Source organism: Lepidothrix coronata, unplaced genomic scaffold, assembly GCF_001604755.1.
Source record: "Lepidothrix coronata isolate B3197 unplaced genomic scaffold, Lepidothrix_coronata-1.0 Scaffold300, whole genome shotgun sequence".
Lineage (NCBI taxonomy): Eukaryota > Metazoa > Chordata > Aves > Passeriformes > Pipridae > Lepidothrix > Lepidothrix coronata.
In genome coordinates this window covers 378879-396969 of record NW_016690480.1, presented here as the reverse complement: position 1 = coordinate 396969, position 18091 = coordinate 378879, and the positions used below count along the sequence as shown (strand labels likewise).

Genomic DNA, 18091 nt, shown 5'->3' with positions numbered 1-18091 from the left:
AACTGGGAGGCCTGGAGACACACCATCTATAACGCTGCTGATGCTTTTGAGAAAGCACGCAGGACCACCCTTGAGGAGAAAAGACAACGCAGAAAGAATCGTGCCTTGCAGAATATACCACCTAAGGAGTCTTTCTGCTGTGCCTTTTGCAACTGGACATGTCTATCTCATATTGGCCTTTTTAGCCACCAACGTGCTTGCAACAAATGTGGGTAGTGCCCTTCCCAAATCTTCGTTCGCGAAGCCTAGCCATGACCTCTAAGGTAGTGAGTATGAGAAGGAAGCTTTTGTGGGACTAGATGGTGCAGGACTACCATACTGCAGAGCATTTGCAGAAGGGAGAAAATTATATCAATAGTGTTTCCGTGTCTTTTATTTTCTCCAAAATGCCTTCTAAGCCTTAGTAGGCTTATAGTAAAGTTAGTGCCTTTTGCTGTAAATAACTTTGCATTCATAGAAGTTCATTTCACTATAAATTAAGCCTTCCTAGTCAATTTTGGCTTGTGTGTTTATTTCTTTGCCAACCTAATCACATTCTTCCCACACAAAATGAAGAAAAAAAAGCTTTGTTAACTTCAAAATACATTTAAGTAAATAGCCATGAAAGCTTTTACTTACATTAAAATCCAGGACAAAAATGTTGGTTATTTTTCCAACAAAGCAGCATGATCTCCTAACTCACACCTAGTAATGTGTTTCATAAAGATTTGTATTTAATGACTTCTGAAATTGTTAACTAGTTAAAATGCAAATAAACTATTATTTGTATAGCTTGGTTCTACAAATCATTATTTTTTTCCTTGTGTTAAGAAGGATACATACGTCATTTGAATGCATACAACCTGTACTTTTTAAACTAAAATGCTTTCAGGTAATGTGAATAAAGTCTAAAATTGTCTATAAACATAAATTTATTAGATATTTTTATCTTGATGTGCCAAAAAAGCTTTCTAGAAATCAATGATTACACTGCAAACATGCCACAAAGGAGAACTGTTAACAAGTATGCCTTTGCCAGTGGTAGGAAGATTGCCAACATTTAATTGGCTTTAAAGTTTTGTTCTATCAATGGCGTATTGTATCTTAAAACCAGTAATGCCAACCTTATGATTAAGGCATGAAATGGGTTCTCAAAATATTGGACTGATTATGGCAGGGAGGAACTATTTTCTGAAGAAAAATTTGCTAGCCTACTTGTTGTTCTAGTGTAGATAAAATTTGGTTTGTACAACACACCAAAAAGACAAGTATAAAAATTGTATATGATAATGACAAGTAGTAAACATATAACTGGCACATGTCTGTTTTCACTGGTGGATCTTATAGTACTTTGAAAAAATCCCAGTGTAGATATCATTGTAAGAACTGGTCTTTTAGCTGCCAAACCCACTTAAGTCATTGTTGCTACCCAAACCTAGTTATACCTGGAGATCCCCCCACTCAGTGCAGTCAGTTGCCTTTTGACAGCTTCCTATACTGGACCTGTGAAATGAGCAGGATTTTAAAAAAATCCCCACTGTGTTTGTCCCAGCTGTTCATCCCCATCCTTGCATTACAATTTACATCTCTCTTAGGTATGCTGATAGATAGGACTGTTGTTAACCCACATCCTTTAGCTCATCTGTTTTAGTGCTCCAACAAATGCTTGCACTGGCATACTGGCCCTCATGAAGGAGGGACTGACTGGGCCATGCTGGAATGAATGAGTGGGACAGAAAGTTCTTAAATCAGCTCCTAAAATACTGGGTATTAGTAATCTAAAACCATATTCTTGGTCATGGGAAAACTAATGAGGTTCCCAGTGTCACACAACATGCCAGTGATACAAAAGGAAAATGCAACTTCCTTGACTCTCGTTATCATATTATGTCATACCGATTACCTTTATTACCATGTTCACTAAGCCATTGCCCTGCTATTATTAACATATTGTTACCATGTCATCTTGCTTTGTAGACTTCTGCTGGCATATTTTTGCAGGATCTGAGAAATGCAGGGAAAAAGACAGTACTTCTGTAGTGCATGGTCCTGTATACCTGTACCCCAGCTTGTTAGATCTTCAAAAACTTGTATATATTTACTTATATATTGTGCCCAGTGAATGCATAGCAATGTCATAAATCTAATCTTTTATGTTTAAGTGACTGAGATTTATTTTCTTACCCTGTAAGAAGTATGTGTAAACCTTAGGTATGCTCCATAACATTTGTGATGTAACATGGATATTAAAACACAAGAACTCATCAGAGCATTTGTAATACATAAAGAATCCCCTATTAATGTACCACATCAATAGGTGGGTAGTTTTCTAATTGTTGGTATATTGTGCCCACTCAGTTCCAGGACATGTAAAGAAACATAAACAAACATGTAAATAAACAGAAAATAATGTAAAGAAGGCTACACTTTTCATTCTTAGTGTTGAAAATATGGCCATCTTATTTTTATTTAAAGGTCTCACCTAAAAAGACAAAACAAATAATTAAAAAAAAAACCTGCAACCCTACAAACACAGAACATTTACAGTATTTTTTGTCAATTTGCATTTCCTGAGATTTAAGGTATTTTTTCCCTTTATAAGGAACCTCTGAAAGCAAGGGAAACATATGGACTGTGCCAAATTATGCTACGGGTATCTAGATTCAACTCAGAGCCTGCCTCTGACTATAACTCCATTGACATAAGATAATTACATTTGATAAGAGGTTTTGTATTTTTTAAATATTTTCTGTTACTTTTAAGAGATTTCCTTGTCAGGACATTGAGTTTTATAGTCTGGGTTAATAACTAAACACAATTTCCACTGAATTTAGCAAGTGTTACAGGCATAGTACGCCTGTAAAATGGGACCCTCACTGCAGAGTGATATTTAAATTCAGCATTAACACTACTTAATGTAGCCAAAAGAAACTACAGTGGATGCAACGGCACATTTGAGACTTGCATCAAAATGAATTGGCAGCCAAACCTACCATGTTCCATTCCTCCTTCTAACCTTTCATCTTGCATTTGTTGTGTTTACTTCTCTGCATTGGAGAGTTGTCATAATGTTTCTAAAATGCGATAAAAGCACAGTGGAGCTTCTCAAGAATCCCTGAGCTGCAAATAGTTGGAGATTTCCTCTCTGACTGGTCACTGTCTGGAGACAGACTACGGGGCTAGAGGGACTTTTGAGTCCAACATAATGTAACATTCTTCATGCTTGTAAATATTGGAGTTGGTATTCTCAGGGCGGCGTTAATTTCTTAGCTGTGTGCATTTTGCTGGATAACTAACTGGAACACATAAGCAGCAATGCAAGTGGTTATTTCTGCCTACAGAAGAAAACCTTTGTGTAACTGGACCTGCTTTATTTCTTGCTGTATCATATTATATATTCTGCAGCAGCATGTAATTTAGTATTCAACCTTGAGCTAAATATGTGCAATATTTTGAATATTGCATATGCCTAACGGGAAGCAAATTCCAGGCTTCTGTGGGAATGTAGTGCCCTGGGGGAATATAGAAGCTTTGTTTTGGTATGAAGACTTACTGTTTGTTTTGTCAGAATCATTTGTACACTGTAGTTTGGAAAGCAGTTGCATCTCACTGAGACATCAGATGAATGTTAGAATGGGCAGGTTATCGCAGGGTATCAGTGAATACTTATTTGTACTAATCGATACCAATTCAGTTAAGTACTAGAGTTTTTGCCCTCTTTTTAGCTCTGATAAATCCCATTAGGATGTTTAGGCTAGACTTTGCTGTCTGGGTTTCTCAGAAGAGCTGGAAAGATTCAAGTACCTGTCTTCTCAAAGAATTCAACTGTCCCCATCAAAATCCCATGCAAGTAGAATGAAATTGAGATATGTTATCTAGCTGAATTTCTGGAAAATACTATGGATTTTCCAAAGCCCCTGAAGAGATTTAACTCCGAAAACTTGTCCTTTTAAGCATTTTGCTAAATGGAATGTGTTGCAGTTCTGGTTATGAGCAACTTCAACCACTGCCATCTTTTATAAATAAGTAGGATATTTTATGTGGGTCACTGCATGTAGGTTGTATCATGAACAATATAGAATTGTTTCATTTGGAGAGCTGACAAAAAAAATTAAAGTGTAAGTTACCTGCAGAGCATCCTGTAGCGATTTGGGCTTGGTTTCATTTTTGTGTTTTAGCTGAAAAAGATTCTTTTAATGGATTTAGAATCTAGCAATGTTTATTAAATAGCTTATTTTTATAAGCTTATTTCACATGACATGGAAATGTGATCAGGAGGATGATTTTGGTTCAGATTTAGATGAACAGCTTCTGTAAAAGCAGCGAAAGAAGGAAACAAATTCTAAAAGAAGTATTGCTACATATGATAGATATTTGGTATTAGTCATGGTCATTTTATTTTTACTTCTACCTGCAATGCACTACATATAGAACATACTGGTTTATGTGGTAATTGCACAAAATGGTCACTCAACACCCTTCTGCCAGTTATGGGATACTGACACAGGAAAAAAAAGTGAATATGGTAGGGCAACAGGGAAAAACAATGTGGAAAAGGTACATGATATGTTGATCTCAAAACGAAGAAGTCCAAATAAGGATTAGGTAATTGTTTCCCAGGAAAAAAATGCATGCATATAAAGGAGAAAAAATGGGTTTTTTTCAACCAACATATGTGTATCAGTCTAAAATCAACAACCTCACATTACTCTGATAAAATCCCAAACTAACCTCCTCATGACATAGAAAGAGGAAACCTGGAACTAACTCAGTCCTTGGTTTTCCCTGCACCAAAGTGTAAACCACATTGCTTCAGAAACATTTTCTTTGTGTGGCATGCTCCTGAGCAAAGTCTTGACTTTGCCAAATGAAAGGTGATCCCACTCCTATTGGCATTCTTAAGAGTTTGTTCCTGATTTTAGAGGAAACGACATAAGGTCCCCAGAGGAGCAAGGTGCATTCCTCATCACTGGAATTGCTGGAAGAATTAGTACCAGGAACCTACTGCGGGTCAAGAGAGCAATTAATTAACTTTTGACAAAGTGACACTGTTACTAGAGTAATATAAATCAACAGAAAAGAACCAGCTTTTATTTTCTACACTTCTGCCCTATGGAAAATTTTAAATAAATGCACTTCATGTAACATTTAAGAGTTCTAAATACAAATCGCACATTTGGTTTAAGTCCAGCACTGTGATTTCACCATAGAGAATGCATGCCTATGGAATAACTTGTTTATTATTAATTTTGTTTTAAAATCTCTGTTGTATGTTAATGCATTTCCCTACAGAATTTAAAAAGTAATGTGATAAATTCCAGGAAAAGATGCACAAGAAAAAACAAGCTTTCAAAATCCAGAGTTGATTTAGCAAACCCACTTTTCTGAGTCAGATTTCCTCATTGTTATTATTTCTGTAAAACTGACATAGCATGCCTGCTCATTTACACAAACTGATGCTTTTATTTACAAATAAGACGGAATAAAAAAAAATTTCCATGATTGATTTGTTTGAAAGAAAAGTACTTTTTGAACATTTTGGGATTTTTCCCCAGTAATGCATTATCTTCACTAAATATTAAATCAAACTTTGGTTTGTTACAATTAAAAATTAACATAAATGTATCATTATCACTAGACTAATATAATCCTATTATCATTTTATTAGATAAACAGTGACAATGTTGTGTTTGTAATAGCCTTTAGAGATACAATAAATCTAGTAGGGGAATGTCAGCCTGGTCCAAGACAGATTAAATGTAGAGAACTGGAATATGTTCCCAGTAAACAAACACTTTGAGGTCAGGAGGTCATACTTGCTCAGCTGTTCTTCATAAGCCCTATTGGAAATAACTTTCATACCATCACTGAATATGTTCCATGCTACCTAATAATACCAAAGTCTGAGTACAGTTGTGATATAAATGATTTCTAAGTGAAATATGGAGTGTAAAACGATCAAAAACCAACAGGAAAACCAATATGTAAATGGAAAATCAGGATTATGTCAGACATTCAATGAGTGCAATTCATAAGATTTTTTTCTCTTTTGTGGGAGAAAACTCATCCCACTTGAAAGCTTGTTCCCATTGACAAATGAGCTGATTTGGCCTCAGCAACCTTGTGATTAATGTGACAAAAATTAAGACTAACTGTATTTGAATTTGGAAAATGACTAGGAAGAATATTCAGTCAATGAACTCTGCCTTGCCAGTTGAGTAATTGCAGCAGAATGGGGACCACAAGTCAACAAAGGTCTGGGAAGGAGAGAGAATTACAGATTGAATTTGCTTTTGGCATCTCTCCTATCAGGCAGAAAAATGCCTGGATTCTGGGAATGCTAAAATAAAGATATCAATGTGTGGTTTATGATGGGTGAAGTTCTCAAAAACTATTAAGATAACTTGGTGTTTTTCAGACGTACATCTATCAACCGGTTTTATGGAAAAGCTGCACTACTTCAAGGCTGTGTAAGTAACAGATACTGTTGACAAGCTCAGTCAGGCCTCAGTGGTAGCATCTAAGCAGACAGTTTCATAAAGCCTTACAAAGTCTTCTTCAGCACAGACACAGTATATTCAAAATATGCAGATATGCAGACCAAATACTGCCTACTGACATATCCCAGCAAAGATAACAAAAATAAACACTGTAAAAACAGATTTTAACCATGGAGTTTGTGTACCAAATACTTATTACAGGCCTAACAGACCCTTTACCATGTAGTGAACTAAAGCCATATGTCATGGATGTGACATTACTGTGTTTTCAAAAGAGTAAAAATTGTTACCCATATTAATAATGTAAATTTTCTTTTGATTGAAAGATTCCAGTTCCAAAACACAACAACATGCAACCACACTTTGGACAACATTGCTAACTTGGCTACATTATAATATAAAATATTTATTAGCAAAAGGGAGAGCCACTTACTGAACATGTTTCTTTTTGTAGAAAGTTGTAGATACGTAAGCACTGCAGTATTCTACCTTTAAAAAAATTACTTATACCAGGAAATAAATTTGGGAAATAAGAAAAGGTTTGAAAGCTGTGTGATAAAAATATATTTGCATTTCTAGATGGTGCTGAACAAATAAACCCAGAAAGACTACATTATTTTCTGTATGTAAATTTGCATAACAAATCCAACATATTTTTCTCTGTACAGTGTTAATAGACACAAAAGAATAACAAATTATCAGGGGGATGAATTAAAGATGAATTTTCATTTTAGCACTCTTCTTCCTAGTAATTGATTTGTATGTAATGTATGTAACAATATGGTCATTATTTTTTTCATAGAATTTAAGAACTCATGATGTAGGAGTTTCAGAACTCAAGCAGTAGGAGAAGGTGAGAACCTAGACTCAACATCTGTTGACCAAGAAGTTTCCTGTACAAACAACACAAGAACTTTAGCATTAGTATGAGGACTCAGACATCTTTAAATTCTTTCAGAAAAATATATACCATTATGAGAAAATAGGAAAGCTGCCAAGCTTCTTGTAGATACAGTATACAGACACTTCTGTACTCTGTCAGCGGTGGCAGCCAGTGCTGGAGGGGGACCCAGAAGGGAATACAAGAAGCATGCTGTAGGCTGCTGTGGAAAGTGCCTTTCTACTTTCAGTCCCTCAAGGTTAACCGCTGTGCCCTGAGGTACAAGAATTTCTAAATCTCATTGCTTGTTTGTTTCCTGCCACATGCAGCTTTCCTGCCTCTGAAAACAAAATGTTGGTCATTTGGGAGCTTCCTATTGCTTTCAGATATCAAAGATAAAAGGCTGAGAAAAACAGTAAATCTCCTAAAGCATACCAAATGAAGATATTTACCTGTTCTATATCTGCTAAGATTTAAGTGACACCTACTCAGGGGTCATTTACATGCAGTTCTGTGTATACCAGTAAGAGGTACGCTAGAGGGAAAAAACCTCCTTGCAAACATCATAAATAAGAAATGAAACACTCCCCCAGACCTGGGTCTCCAGTGCACATATATTAATTACACACCAGAGGGTAAAGCCTCAGTATGTGCAAGCATTTAATTCATTATTTGCATTTATTAAAAACATTCCTTTTCCCTTTAACAATACAGTAACCCAACAGTGAAATAACAGCAATTCAAATGTGGTCATTTACAGACATGCGGTTTCTTGTGCCCATTGTACAGTGCAGTGCTGCCAAGTCTCACACCTCAGGAGTAAGCTCCTGCTCTCTCCTCTGTCACACATATGCATGCACACACATACAGAATTTACATGTCTGCTCTCACCTATATTCTTTTGGGAAAACCCACAAATTTCATCAATCTCACTCTACAGATTTAAAAATCCTGGCAGCTTTTGAATAGCTTTTCTTCATCAGCTGCAATTAACTGTTGGAAAAGAAATCCAAAATACACAGAGAGAAACTTTCTCCTTAATAGGAAATGTTAGCAATAGTATGGGATTTCTAATATGTTCCAAAGTTTTGCCACGCCATCTTACTGGAAGGCCAAGTCTGCATGCCCTCTGATTAGATTTCCTTAAATGCTGGGCAATTCAGTGTTGTCAGCCATAACATAAAACATTATTTATAACTATTTAACTGTTTTAAGAGTATAGTTAATAGCTTTCTGTAACATGATCTTAAAGAAGTTGATTAAGTGTGCTTTACAACATGACCAGAAAGAGCTTCCGATTAGTGACATCAATATATATATTTTACATCTCACATGGCCCATACTTTCGAAGTTGGAAGTGTTGAAATAGGAGTCAAACCAAAATGAAACCAAATCATTAGAACTGAAGTGTTCCCTTACTACACTTCATCAATATCATCATGTCAGGCCAATAGATTGAATATTGACAACATAAAGTACCTTTCTCTGGTAATAAACTCTAGAAATATATAATTTTTCTGTCAGTTGTGCAAAGCAAAGATAGGCCTCAGGAGGGGAATTCAGAGCTGGTTCCAAAACTCATGGGTTTGGTTCAGGCTGTAACAGAGAACATAAACAGAAAAATTGTTTGGCTCTGGATCTGAGTAAAAGTTTGCATATATCCAAGGTTAAACAGATGGGACAGGAACCCATTTATAATTTCAAGGCTCTAAATTACTAAAGGAGCTCACAGGTTTAGAACGATAGTGTAGTAAGGAAAATAGTTAATGTTTTCCAAACACCCAGGACTCTGTTCCCTGGGAGTCTGTAGTTGCCCTGCACTTCCTTAGGCAATTCTGGTTAACTGCTTACAGTTTTTATTCCTCATTCATCTCCTGCCTGAAGAGGGACTAGTCTCATCCTGACAAAGTCTCAGTATAATTACAAAGCAGGGGAATTTTTATATCCCAGACTAAATGTCAAACTTCTTTGGAATCTAGTAATGTTCAAACGCAGTTACTGCATTCTCAAACATTTTTACTTTATTTAATATTTCTATCAAAACCACAATCATAATTTGCCATTGTATTTTTGTCCTCGTATTTATGCACTTCAGAAATTAGCACCCTATGAAGAGAGTTCTGACAACTTTTTATTTCAAAATAAATACCCTGGTGAAATGTATTTGACATGTATTCTTTGGGAATTGTACATATAGACACAAAAAAAGAGAGAACTGGGTTTTATTTTTCATCCTAAAGAAGAGAAGGCCTCAGGAAGACCCAACTACTATCTACAACCAGCTAAGCAGAGGGTCTAAAAAAGATAGAACCAAACACTCTTCAGAGGTGCACAGTAAAAGAATAAGAGGCAAGAGAAAACTGGAACATGGGAAATTCCAATTTGATATAAAGAAACTTTTTTACAATTAGAGTTTTCAACCACTGAAAGAGGTCCTTTAGGTGACAGTGGAATGCCTCTATCCTTGGAGACGTTCCAAATGTGGCTGGGCAAGGCCCTGAGTAATGTGCTCCTTTGAGCTGCTCTGGACATCCCTTCCAACTGACATGGTTTTGATTATATGAAAAAATAAAGTATCATTAAAAAGATACTTGAGATTCACCATTTTTCTTCTTTTAAAAATGCCCAAATATTTGCTAAACTTTGACACTACATGCTTAGAGTACAATTCTGGTACACATGAAAAGTGTACCATTTGTGGTAAAACACCAGCTTGAACAAAACCATTTTCCTGTTACTGAAATCAGTGGGGTTGGAAAGCTGAAAATCAAGCCAGAAGGAGATGGGATTATTGCCATCATACCTATAATAAGCTTTTCTAATTGAGTTTGTGTTAGCATTAGAGAATCTCACAAGGGTAAGGATTTGTTAGAAATGCTGATATCAAACTTTTTTTTTTTTGCTTTTAAATATTTTGAGGAGAATGTAGGGAAAGATAGAAAAATAATGTTTTGTTTTGTTTTGCTTTTTTCCTACTCAAGAACAAGTTTTCTAAAAGATTTATATCACATGGATGAATTTCATGAGATAGTAGCTGCCTAGAAGATCCAGACTTATTAAGGCACTCAACCATTAATTCTCAGAGCAACTGCAAGTTTCACCAGTTCCAGTCACATTTTTCCTGATTCAAATCTTTGATTGCACAAGTACAAGCATATTGATTGTTGATCCTGAGATCACGGTGCACAACTTGTCCATTTGGGTCAAGTCCTTCATTTCTCGAAGAGGCGATAACAAAATGAGAAAAGGCGCTGCACTGTCTTTCTGTAAAATATCTATAAATTGTAGAGGGATAAGGTTGGCATCTAAACATAGCATACAAACACATACATGAGAACACTTATTAAACCATTTATTTTAGTAAGAAATATTAATTTGTATAATTGAAGAAATATTTTTGTATTATGTATTTATTATAACCACTATATATGTGTGGTTGAGATACAGAGTTTAAAAATACATTTTCCTGAAAATTGTGGATATAAGTACTAGAAAAGGTAAGATTATTCTTGATTTATTTGTTCTAATATTTACACTGTACGTGACAACTAGCACATGTAGTTTGTTTTTTCCATATGCATTAAGCAACAGAAATAATAACTCAATACTGAATTATGAGTAACCTGTAACTACCTTTTTTGACCGAATGAACATTTTTTAAGTGAACATGGAAATACCTCAAGTTTCTTAAAAAACTTGGTATGGGGGAGAAGTCTTCTTTTAAAAATCAGGAAACAGAGCTAGTTTGTTTGGGTTTTTTTATACCAGGCACTCACTGTAAAAACTTTGTTAGCTGCCAAAGAAAATCTTTATTTCAAATTTCCCATCATATTCCCATAAACCTGCATTATAATGGCTTTAAACAAAAGCAAAACTACTTAGTCTCACCAATACTGATATTCCCCAGCTAGTGACTGTAAACCCTGAGTTCTTCCTAAGTCCCAGCCCACATGAGAACGGTATCTTGTGACTCTTAGCCCTTTATCATGCATACAGAGCAAAGAGCAGTGAAAAGAAGAAATGGGGGGCTGAGATAAGAAGAAATAGCTCTTCCTATCTCCTTAGAAATATTTATTGCTTTTCTGAACAACATACTGGTTTCATTTTCCACTACAAAAATTCATCTAGTCTTACAGGAGAGATTGCTATACATCTTGTGTCTTCTAAAATGGTCAGTTAGTATTATGCAGGGAAGTAATTGTTTTTCAGGGGAAAATGAATTATATGGATGATATAAGAGATTATTAATTGTGGCTACAAATCAAAGGATTACTTAGTAACCTGTGATATACCAGAAGACATAAGACTGTTTTCAGAAACAAGAAGTACAAGTACAATGAATAACCTCAATTACTTAAAAGAACAGTTTCAATGCTCCAGCTTAGTTTCATTTCTGTTAGGACTGACCATGAAAAAGCTGGTGAACCTGTCAAAAACCTAACTCAGTAAGTCTAATAATTAATCCTATAATAGAATATTAATTCTAGTAATAACACTATGTCTCTCTACATAATCCATTTGTTGAAAATACACATGAAAACATGTAAGAAGAGATAGCAACAAAAAGGTAAAGATGATCTTGGAGACGGTTTGTGGTGGCAACCAACACTGGGCGCACTGGGACAAGTCCCGCATACGAGTGATGGGTACTCGTCACTGTTGGTTTGTATTCAGAAATGAGACTCTGGTAAGTGGTCTATGTGCTACTTTTGGATGAAAACTGAGTGGAGTCAGTGAAATAGTTGTGAGTGTAGTTGGACGAGCCTTCCTGCCCAAACCTTTTAAGTCTAGACTGTTTTAAAACTATCAGATGTAATAAAAGGTAAAATTAATGCTGTATAAACTTGTGGTAACTAAAGTGATTAAGGTGGTGGAGTCACTGTCCCTGGAGGCGTTCAAGAAACGACTGGACGGGGCACTTAGTGCCACGGTCTAATTGACAAGGTAAGTAATCGGTCAAAGGTTGGACTCAATAATCTCAAGAGGTCTTGTCCAACTTAAACGATTCTGTGGTTCTGTGCTCTCTGAGTCGGTGTTATGTGTGATGTAATGTACTTTCACGGAGGTCCGCCAACCTACCCAAGTAGAATCCTGCGTAAGCGTTCACGATCGCTCTTATCTCATCCCTCCGTTGCCCTGGGAAGACCCGCAAAGGCTGGGAGATTAACACTGGCTACTCACGAGGTGCGAGCACGCCCGTGTTTTGGAAGTGTGACGGAGGAGGCGATGACTTCATCGGGGCATGTGAGTGCGACAGAGGTGATGTTGTAATCATGGACATGCCGGGAGGGGACCGTGGGAGCGCTGTACGGAGGAACAGCAGCACGACCCCGCACACCTTGGGAGCGCCGCCTTGCTCGGGCCCTCTCGCCCCCCGAGTCCGTGTGCCTTAGGAAAAGGGGGAACGGTCAGACTGTGAGACAGCCGGAGAACCCTCCCGTCTCCAGCCGGATCCCGCCCCGCGCAGGCAGGGCCGGGCTGGAAGTGACGCGGGCGGGCGGGGCTGCGCGGCACTGATGGCGGAGGCCCCATGTTGATGTCCCTGGCGCTCTCCGCGTCTGTCTAGGTAAGGGCGCTCCGGGGCCTGGCTGGGGGGAACGGGCAGGGCTGACACGCTCTTTCCTCCCTGCCTCCGGCAGCCCCCGGAGCGGGTGGGGCCGTGAGGCCGCGGTTCTGCGCCACCGGCCCCCGCCAGCTGTGCGGGCCGGCCGAGGTCGGGAGGGGAGTGGCGGGGCCGGGCTGCGGGAGACGGCGGGGCTCCCCTTCCTCGGGGGAAGGCGAAGGCCCGGAGCAAAGGTGATCGAGGCGGGCAAGTGAGGCCGCGCCGGCCGGTGACGGAGCAGCGGCGGGGAAGGGGCAAGAGGCGGCCGGGGCAGGTCGGGGCCGGGATGTCAGGTGCCCGGGACCGCGGCCGGAGGACTCCCGGGGAGGCTGACTGGGGCAGTACGGCTCGTCCCGCTTTTGCTCTTCTTGCCCGACGAGCTTTTCCTCTTTCTCACCGTTCTTTTCGCTGCGTAAAACCAAAGGCGTCGCTCAGCCTCTCCGTGGGAAGCGCTTGTCATGTCGGTAATGAAGCCAGTGCGTAGCTCTTCCTCCTTCTCCTCCTCCTCTCCTGTTTCCTAACCGGTAGCAGTGAGTTAAGCAGGCAGGCAAGCACGCAGCATCGCCCTAAACTATTCTTGAACTGTAAGTAGATCTCAGCATCACCTAAGCTCCGGGGGTTTTCCTGCTAGGCAACAGTAATCCCAGATGACTGTGCTGGTCTGCCCAAGTTCAGATTTGTGAACAGTTCTGCTTTGGGCTTGGAAACCAGTCTCCCTTTACTGGTTCCACTAAAGAACTTCCAGAGGTTCCAGTACTACTCAGCAGTGGCAGCTGGTGTGCTGAAATAAGTATATTTTTTTCTTTTTTTTTCCTCCGGTAGTGTGTGCTTAGGCTAAACTATACAATCTTAAAAATAGACTTATTAAAAAAAATCAATTGTTTTTGTTATTAATGCTTTGCTAACCGTTTTTGTACTTATTCTGGCTGGTGAAAACTGAAGCACTATTTCATGTTAGTGTTTTTTTTGGCTAATTTACTGAATTACTAAAGATGAATTAATTTGTTGCACTTGGAAATAAGGTTATTCTGCTTCTTTTAGAAATGTAGAAACTGCTGCTGCATACTGTTTATAGTTCAGAGTGGATTTGAGAGCTGTCTTGAATATAATACTCTGTTTTGAGATGTGTGGGAGCTTTCAGGGTTTTCCTGTGCTTTAAAATTTGCTACTCTCTTCTGGACCGTGAAGCTACCAACTGATAGGATTTATATGTACCCTATTTTCTCTAGAAAACTGTCTTTTAATCTCTACTCAGTTTCTGGCTTGTGTAAGTTCTTGTTTTTCCTTTGTATTTGTTCATCTTCACAAGCTTGGCATTTTATCTTATAACCTGTGTTGTTCAGTGTACAAAATTGTTTTTTGTTTAACATCTGATACATTGAAATAATGTCATGGCTGCCTGTATGTACTTGATGTGTCACACTAAATTGGACAGTATTAAGCTTGAATATTGAGGGCTTACAACTGAAAACCTCCTTTATTTTCCTTGTTTTGAATGATGAATATCTGTTTACTTCAGAGTGCATTTTATTTCAGAAAACACAGGGTCTTTGCAACTTATTTTTTAGCCGGTGAAATTGTAAAAGGCTATAGGAAATACACAAACAGCTTTTAATCTTTGAACTACTTGAGACTTGCAGTGCCCTATCCCCTTTTGGTTTTGTTTTCCACATGTATCTTCAATGAAAGTAATATATTATGTCACACACTTGGCAGTTACTTCATAAAAACGTGAATTTGCTTGGTCAGTATAAAATTACTTTTAACATCAATTGCAAGAATAGGATGGCTCATCTTTCTAGAAGTGTTAGATACATAAGGCCAAAATCCTCCTGATAGGAAATGCTTTGACAGAATTGTGATTGTACCTGGAAATCAGACACTTGAAACTTTTCAGTTGCCCTTATTCTACTTTTGGCAGATATTGCCGAATCTGAGGAAAGGATGTTCTTGTTCTGCTGCTGAGGCATCTTGTGTTGCTGTAATTTGTAGCACTGTGTATCCTGAATGAGGTGGTGAATGGAAAGCATGATTAAAAGCTTTTGCAGTCCCAACTGATTAGTGTTAATCCATCAAACTGCATGCATACCTCAGTGTTCCTGCTGTCAATGCAGTCCATTGTTTATGGAAATGAAGCCAAACGTGTGGAGCTGAGAGCATGTGTTACAGTGAGAACAGTAAAAGATGCTCATGGATGCTGAAAGGTGGCAGGAGAAGTCTTTTGAAGAAGAAGCAGGGAAAAAAGCCAACCCAAACAAACCCCTCCTGTTTAGATAAACTTTCTTGTCTTTAAAAAAGGTCTTAAAATGGAACTTTGATACTTCTACTGAGAGGGGAAGAAAAACTTCATATATAAAAACCCTGTGAAAAGCACTGAGCACTACGGATTCTGAGAAAAATGTAAAGCAGGGAAACTACAGAAGTTTTGTTTCTCCTTCTCTACCATGTCTAGAACCATTAAGAATCTCTCATTGAGTTAGAACCTTGCTTTGTTTTCCCATCACTGCTTTTATTTTCCACTTTTTGCCGTTGTATCTGAGATAGAATACTGGGGGCATTCAGCTAAGCAACCGTTTCAGATCTCCATCTTGATGTCATTGCTGAAATAACTACTCTTTTATTCTGAGAGGTGATTGTTTTGGAATGATGCTGAGTCAGTGCACTTTGGTGAATTTAGTCTATGGCTATCTGTTTTTGGAACAGGGGAACTAATTGTTAGGTTTTTCTGTCTTGTTTATTTCAACTAGATTAATTTTTGTAATTTAACTAATTTTTCCACTATGTTGAAGTAGTAACTTCTACAATTTCATTACAGATCAATCATGTCATCCTTTCAAGAAGTTCCGTCTTCGACTAACGCTTTGCAGACTTCCAATTTTGCACATGTGATTTTTCAAAATGTGGCGAAAAGTTATCTTCCAAACACACATCTTGAATGTCACTACACTCTAACCCAGTTTATCCATCCTCATCAAAAAGATTGGGTTGGCATTTTCAAGGTAAGTGAAGCTTGTTCTATTGCTATTTTTCAAATGTTTGCTCACTGTCTTACTGGTTAAAAAAAATAAATCCCAACAACATAAAAGCTCTCTCATAAACTTTTAAAGTTGAACATCACTTAAGTGGTGTGTTAGAGCGTAAGTTTTGTAACAAAGACCAAACTGGAGCTCAAAACTGGAACTCAAAATGAGTATGCTTAAGATCAGCTGGAATAAAGGCAAGGTGTGATGTGTGGTGCTGGTGTGCAGAATTAAATGGAGATGATTTGAGAAGAGGTGTGTGCTCACCGAGTGACATTGTAAAGAGGACTGTGTGAAGAATATGATACAGAGTTAGTGTGAAATGCGTGTGGAAAGAATGAAAACTAAGCTGGAGATATCCTGATACACATCCCTGATTAATTGTTCTTGCTAGAACAGGCTGAACATTATAGATCACTAAACTTGTTCAAAACAGACTCTTGAAAAAGGTGGAGGGGTGAGGCCACTCCTCCAAATATATTTGGAGATATTTTTAAAGGCTAGTAAAGCTTCATTAGAAGAATGGGATTAAAAATTCTTTAATTCTTATATCTACTTCTATTTAGGACCTTGATCTGTGTTTCTTTGTCAGTATAGCTCCTAGTAGATGATGTTTATATTCTTTATTTGTGTGGCTAATATAAGTTTTGATTCAGCCTTTAAAGAAGTGATGCTTTGGCAGTGGAGGGGGCATAAAGGTGACAGACTAGTTTGGTACTGGAGGACCTTTCCTGTAGAACTGTGTCCACTATTTAAGAATGTAAATGCTTGACTTCATTATAATCTACAGATTATCAATGCATTGTTGGTCTTTATAAAGATAAATTACTCCTCTGCAACATAAAAGTACTGCACTCTATAACAAAGCAGAAGCATTTTTAATGCTTTGTGCAGTGCCTACAGTCATGAAGTTGTGCGAGGGAGGTATCAACTTACAAGCGGGCACATTTCTCTAGTGGGAAGGTTTTAAAAATATGTGTATATGTATCTTGATTATTTGCAAATTTTTGCAATTTGTGTAACTGAGCACACTTGAGTATTTAGCTAATGACACTAATGAAACTTCAAAAACAATCTGTATCAAAACTTTAGAAGAGTGCTGTTCATATTACACATAAGCATCTTGAAATTATTTAAATGTAACTTTAGAAGTGAATGTAGTGACTTTGTCTTTCGGTTTAAGTGAGGGAGGCAATCAGACAGGACCCTAAAATTACTAAGTAGGAAAAATTAAAAAGAAGCATGAAACAGTTTTTTTGGTGACTACATGAAATGCTGCTTACAATGTGCAGCTATCTGATTTCATCTTGACTGTGATGATAGCTTTCATAAACTGTTGAGGTATGAGTTTTTATTTTACTTTAACAGTGACAGGTAATACAGCTTTGGCAGTCATTTGAGGAACATCTTGAACTGGCATAAGGTATTACTACTGCTGACAGAAACATCTTTTACGCAGGGTGTCTTATTTCTTGTACTTCCTCTCCTTTACGTGAAACAAGATCTTGTGTAATGAATCAAATCAGGGAATTGATTGAGGTTAAAACCAACGTTTTGTGACTGGATTTTTTAAGTGGAATTCCCCAGCTGAATTTCCAGTTCACCTAATTCTCATCAGCACAAGGGAAGGAAGCATTGTAAGATGGGAAAAGAATAAAAATGGCTTTCTTTTTGTGACTATGTCAGCTTATATAATGTGTTATGGATATACTGACTTAGTATAGTTACCATACAGGGAGTTAAATGGAGCCAGCTGTCTGACTGTATCTGTTACTACAAATATGTATATGTAATGTTTACAGTAAAATAAACTGTGAAAGTGTAGTTGTCTTGGGACAGATAATAGTCAGAAGTTGTACTATACTGTGATCTGAGTGTAAAAATGAGTGACTTCTAGAGAACTGATTGTTCATGGACAAATAACAAACTACCTGGAGGTGGCTTGAAAACTGATGAAAACGGGCAGGGGTTTTATAATTTACCTCTCTAAAACATGTATGAAGGAGAGAGGCATGTTTATTAAAGTGATTCTGTGATTGAAAAAAGAAGACAAAAGCAAATCTTGACTAATTATGAGAACAATAATTAATGACCTGTAGTATTGGCCTAG

At 37.7% G+C, this 18091-nt stretch overlaps 1 protein-coding gene across 6 annotated transcripts in view; it reads left to right on the top strand.

Moving 5' to 3' along the window:
• The first annotated feature begins 12480 nt into the window (after window positions 1-12480).
• The window catches only part of TAX1BP1 (Tax1 binding protein 1), a 53049-nt gene continuing 47438 nt past the window's right edge, over window positions 12481-18091 (top strand). For 5 of the 6 annotated variants that reach the window (XM_017837261.1, XM_017837260.1, XM_017837257.1 and 2 more), the window contains exons 1-2: window positions 12796-12925; window positions 15777-15960. In XM_017837261.1, the coding sequence (XP_017692750.1) occupies window positions 15784-15960 (177 nt within the window). In that variant the 5' untranslated portion in view covers window positions 12796-12925; window positions 15777-15783. Of the gene's footprint in view, window positions 12604-12795; window positions 12926-15776; window positions 15961-18091 lie in introns of those variants that run through there. The other variant, XM_017837256.1, reaches the window with a different exon arrangement.